Below are 5,258 nucleotides of genomic sequence, written 5' to 3' on the forward strand. Positions count from 1 at the left end.
ACATCTGAGGAACCTGGCTGTGCACAAGTCCACAGGACCTGACGAGATGCATCTAAGGGTCCTGAGGGAACTGGCAGATGAACTTGCTAAGCCACTATCCATCGTATTTAAAAAGTTGTGGCAGCCCAGTGAAGTTCCCAGTGACTGGAAAAGGGGAAACATAAACCTCATTTTTAAAACGGGGAAAAAAGGAAGACCTGGGGAACTACAGGCCAGTTAGTCTCACCTCTGTGCCTGGCAAGATCATGGGGCAGATCCTCCTGGAAGCTACGCTAAGACACGTGGAGAACAGAGAGGCGACTGGTGACAGCCAGCATGGCTTCACTAAGGGCAAATGGTGCCTGACCAATACTGTGGTCTTCAACAACAGGGTTACGGTGTTGGTTGGCAAGGGAAGAGCGACTGATGTCACTGTCCCACACAACAGCCTTGTCTCTAGAATGGGGAGACGTGGATTTGATGGGTGGACCACTTGGTGAATAAGGAATTGGCTGGATGGTGGCACTCAACGAGTTGCAGTCAACGGCTCAATCTCTGGGTGGGGACCATGTGACGAGTGGGGTCCCTTGGAGGTCTGCATTGGGACCAGTATTATTTAACAGATTTGGTGGGGATGTGGACAGTGGGATTGAGTGCACCCTCAGCACACTTGCGGATGACACCAAGCTGTGTGGTGTGGTGATCATCCAGAGGGACTTGGACAGGCTAGAGAGGTGGGCACCTGCAAACCTCATGAAGTTCAACAAGGCCAAGGGCAAGGTCCTGCACCTGGGTCAGGGAGATCCCAAACATGGATGCGGGCTGGGGGATGAAGGGATGGAGAGCAGCCCTACCGAGAAGGACTTGGGGGTACTGGTGGGTGAAAAGCTGGACATGAGCCGGCAATGTGCACTCGCAGCCCAGAAGCGGAATCAGTACAATCTGGGCGATGAAGGGATTGAGACTATTGACTCTGCTCTGGGGAGACCCCCCCGGCAGTGCTGCGTCCAGCTCTGGAGCCCTCGGCACAGGAGAGACATGGACCTGCTGGAGTGGGGCCAGAGGAGGCCCCAGCAACGCTCCGAGGGCTGGAACAGCTCTGCTGGGAGGACGGGCTGGGAGAGCTGGGGGGGCTCAGCCTGGAGCAGAGAAGGCTCCGGGGAGACCTTACTGCAGCTGCCAGGGCTTAAAGGGGGCCTATAAGAAAGGGACAGACTTTTTAGCAGGGCCTGTAGCAATAGGACAAGGGGTAACGGTTTTAAACTAAATGAGATCAGTTTAGACTAGATAAAAGGAAGAAATTTTTCACAATGAGGGTGGTGAGACACTGGCACAAGTTGCCCTGAGAAGTTGTGGATGTCCCATCCCTGGAAGTGTTCAAGGTCAGGTTGGATGGTGCTCTGAGCAACCTGGTCTTAGTGGAAGTTGTTTAGGGTTGGACTATATGATCTTTAAAGGTCCCTTCCAACCCAAACTAATCTATGATTCTATGAACAGGACAGCAAGCTTCTCCAGTTTTGCTGGGCTCCCCACTTAGGAAAGGAGATGGAGCTGGGAGCCTTGAACTCTGGCCTGAAAACCTCTGACCTGGCTTCACCAAAACCTCTCAGTGTTTTGGATTGTGCCATGCCAAGAAAAGGAGGAGAGAGCAGGAGGTGGAGTCTTGGTTGTGTTTGCTTGCTTGCAAAGACGCTAAGCTTGTGTTCTTCTTGCTGGCCTTGCCTCCCAGATGGTGGGAATTGGGACGTCGGATGTGAATCTGGACAAGTACCGCCACACCTTCTGCAGCCTGCTGGGCAAGGATGAGGACAGCTGGGGGCTCTCCTACACAGGTAGGGCAGAGGGCAGGATGGCTGGAAGGGCAGCAGCGGGCATAAGGATTTTCTTAGGGGACTGAGAAATAAATGATCTGAGGGGATTGAGGCCAAAAAAGCCACCAGACCTGTGGGTCCCTTTGTTAATGACAACTGCTCCGTCTGCCTGCAGCTTTGCAGCTCTTGGAGCATCTCGCCTTGCCTGCGTTGTGCAGACCCCTTAGAACCAGTGCGTAAAACTCCAGAGTGCTGAGACTGCCGGTTGCATGTCACCGATTAGGGGTTTCAGTGCCGCTGCCTGCACTCTGGTATTGCAAAACCTCAACTTTCCCCTCTTCATCACCCACTCTGGGCTGGGAGGGCGGGGATCAGGCAGTGGGGGGATTGTTCTGGAACAGGGCAAGGCCATACTGGTGGGAACTCGCAGTGCGGGAGTTGGGGTGAATTCATGGAGCGCAGGCTTTCCACTGAAGGCCTGTTTTGGGTGTTGGTTTTTTTTGTTTGTTTTAAGGACTACTGCATCACAAGGGAGACAAAACAAACTTCTCTTCGAGGTTTGGCCAAGGCTCCATCATCGGGGTGCATCTGGACACGTGGCACGGGACGCTCACGTTCTTTAAAAACCGCAAGTGCATAGGTAAGAGGAAGGGCAGCCGCAGCGGCCTGCAGGCAGAGGGACTGGGAGGGGGAGCAGCGCAGCTTTGGCTGAACTTGGAGTCTGGCTGCAGCAGGGCTGCCGGAGAAAACGCTGGCAAAGTAGAAGACCGAGGCGTGAAGCGAGTGGGAGGAAGGTTACAGTTGTTGTTTAATAGATTGGGATTTCAAAAGGCTGTTTTCCTAACAGTTCTGTAGTTAATGGGTTCAGGGTAGCTGGGAGGAGTGAGATCACCTTGTCAGAACTAGGCTGAAACCCCCTCGATGCTGTCCTCTGCAGGGGTTGCGGCCACTAAGCTGCAGAACAAGAAGTTTTACCCCATGGTGTGCTCGACAGCAGCCAAGAGCAGCATGAAGGTGATCCGCTCCTGTGCCAGCTGCACGTCCCTCCAGTATCTCTGCTGTTACCGCCTGCGCCAGCTCCTGCCCGACTACGTGGACACGCTGGAGGTGCTGCCATTGCCCCCGGGACTCAAGCAGGTGCTACACAACAAACTGGGGTGGGTCTTGAGCATGAACTATAGCACGTCAAAGCCATCTTCCTCCTCCTCATCGGGAAGCGACTCGGACAGCTCCTGTGGCTCAGATGCAGAGGCTTGCCAAAGGAAGAGGTGCAGGAGGACATAGTGTCTCTGCAGATGAACTGCTGTGAGGGAGTCGGGTGGGGTTTTGTTCTGCTGTCTGAAAGAGGCGGCCAGGCTTGATGCACCTCATTCTCGATGGGGACTTCTACTTGCTTGCAAAGATTTCTCTTATGCTGTTGGAAATCTTTAGCCTAAATGTCCATCACACGCATTGAAAAGACCTATTGACTCCAAGAGGTCCCAGCTCTGCGGAACAGGTAAACTGCAGCCAAATATCTAAGCTTCATCTCCTGACTTGCTGTCAAAGCCATCACCTCTTCCTGAAGGATTCCTCTTGTCTGCAGACTCTCAGCAGAGACAAGATTTAAGGTGGCCTCCCGGTTTCAAAACATACTAGACTCTGGTCAAGTAACGGACTTGACTCGTCAAAAGACAAAGATCTAAGACCAGTCCCCTCCTCCTAACTGGTGTGTGTTGGTCTGGTATCTGTGAGGAACTCGTCGTGCTGTGGGGCACAATCGAGCAGCAGCATGTAGGGAATTGGGCTCCTAGAGATGCGTCTGTGTCGCTGTTGTCAGAGCAGTTACACGAGTTGAGCTGTTGGTGATCTTTCCTGAGACCCCGATGACTTCAGTTGCTTTGCATGTTGGCTCCTGCTGCTTCTCCTGTATCAAAGACTGTATTAAACTGTCATAGTAAAAGTAGAAACTGTCTTTTGTTCCTCTTAGGGCCCTTGAAGGCAGGGATCTGAAGGTGCTTGTCAAAAATAGCCACTCTATCAGAGCTGTGAGGGCTCCTGGCAAAAAATAGCCACTCTATCAGAGCTGTGAGCCTGGAGGGGATGTTTTAAATGCAGTGCTGGTTTGTCAGATCTGGGGGAGATAAAGGCAATGGAGGTACTCCCTTGCCTCTGCCCCGGGGAGAGTTCTTGCGCTTCCCACTGAAACACCAGTCAGGCAGGGGTGGATCCTCAGCAGAGCCAGCCCAGCGCCTGGAAGGGAGGCTGCAGGGTTTTAACAGTGCCTGTCCCCTGGCAGGTTGCACGGGGAGAAACAACCCCAAACCCCATTCCCAGAGCCTGAGAATTGGTGCAGCGTCTGTGCCCAGGAACAGCCCCTCGCCAAGACCTCTCGGTCGTGCCAGGGGAAGTGCTGGGTTATAGCCTGGGCGAGCGACTGATCTGGTAGTGGCCTGGTACCACTGCCAGCAAACAGTGGCATTCTGCATTTGAGCTACCCTTGGATTTGGGACAGGAAAGAGGAGGGAAAAGCACTTCAGCTGCTCCCTGCAGATGAGGACACAAGCAGTGGCTGGGAACAAACTGCATAGCAAGAGGCAGGCTCAGGCGCGTAAGCACGTCTCACTGCCTGGCTTGCGTGGCACCGCCAGGACGGGCTGGCTCCGGCGACCCCTCCCAGAGCTGATCTAGCCTGAGCCCCGTTCAACGGGCACGTCTGGCAGCTCTGCTTCCTCCTGTTTATACCCCTCGCTGCCGAAGCAGCGCTGCTGGGAGAGCTGCTGGGCAGGCACGGGAGGAGCGCGCCGACGGAGAGCACAGCACCACGTGCTCCTGGCAGCCCAGCCAGGTGGGGTCTGCTGCTCCCGCAGGACTGGATGCCAACGCCGTTCCCGGTCCCTGTGGCTTCTGAACGCTTTCTGCGGGGCCTGTGGTCAGCCTGGGGCTTCTGCTCATGGGACCTTTCCTGGCCTTTGAACTCTCCTATGGGGAGCAGTGCATTTGCGGAGGATTTAGGTCTGAGCTGGTGCCATCAGCCAAGTGCAAAGGGTACTGGAATGTGGAAGACTGTTGGAATAACTAGGAGGGGAAATGGCTCTTACCCTGTCCTCTCTGTGGGTTTCCTCCCAGCAAATTCCAGCTGCTACCTTTTCCCCTGCTCCCATCACAGACCTGAAAGGCTCTGGTAAAGCTTTTTGCAGCACATGCATTTATTCCCCGCTGAGCCCCACCACTCCATGATTTTCCTTCCCACATCACGACTCTTTAAGCGAAGATGGCTCTCGCTTCTCTGGTGACAGACTTTGAATGAGAACCTTAATGAAGCAGGACAGGCTCTCTCTCAATCCATCTGTATCGGTGCTGCAGCCAGAAAAAACAGCCTTTCTGGATTGCTCCTCCCCAGGAGCTAATTCAAGTATTAGCAGATGGAGGCAGAAGAATCTCTGGCAAGGAGGAATGTCGTTCGGAGGGTGCCCTCCCACTTCTGCA

The 5,258-nt window shown here is 54.1% G+C and overlaps 1 protein-coding gene across 1 annotated transcript in view; it reads left to right on the forward strand.

Annotated features, from left to right (window-relative positions):
* SPSB3 (splA/ryanodine receptor domain and SOCS box containing 3) overlaps nucleotides 1–3,350 on the forward strand; it is a gene marked incomplete at its 5' end in the record, with an annotated part of 4,589 nt that extends 1,239 nt beyond the window's left edge. Inside the window, 3 exons of the mRNA XM_010282847.1 lie at nucleotides 1,709–1,811; nucleotides 2,305–2,430; nucleotides 2,728–3,350. Coding sequence (XP_010281149.1) covers nucleotides 1,709–1,811; nucleotides 2,305–2,430; nucleotides 2,728–3,074 — 576 coding nt within the window. The remainder of the gene's footprint in view (nucleotides 1–1,708; nucleotides 1,812–2,304; nucleotides 2,431–2,727) is intronic.
* Nucleotides 3,351–5,258: the final 1,908 nt, after the last annotated feature.

The sequence above is a fragment of the Phaethon lepturus genome, unplaced genomic scaffold (assembly GCF_000687285.1).
Source record: "Phaethon lepturus isolate BGI_N335 unplaced genomic scaffold, ASM68728v1 scaffold1730, whole genome shotgun sequence".
Lineage (NCBI taxonomy): Eukaryota > Metazoa > Chordata > Aves > Phaethontiformes > Phaethontidae > Phaethon > Phaethon lepturus.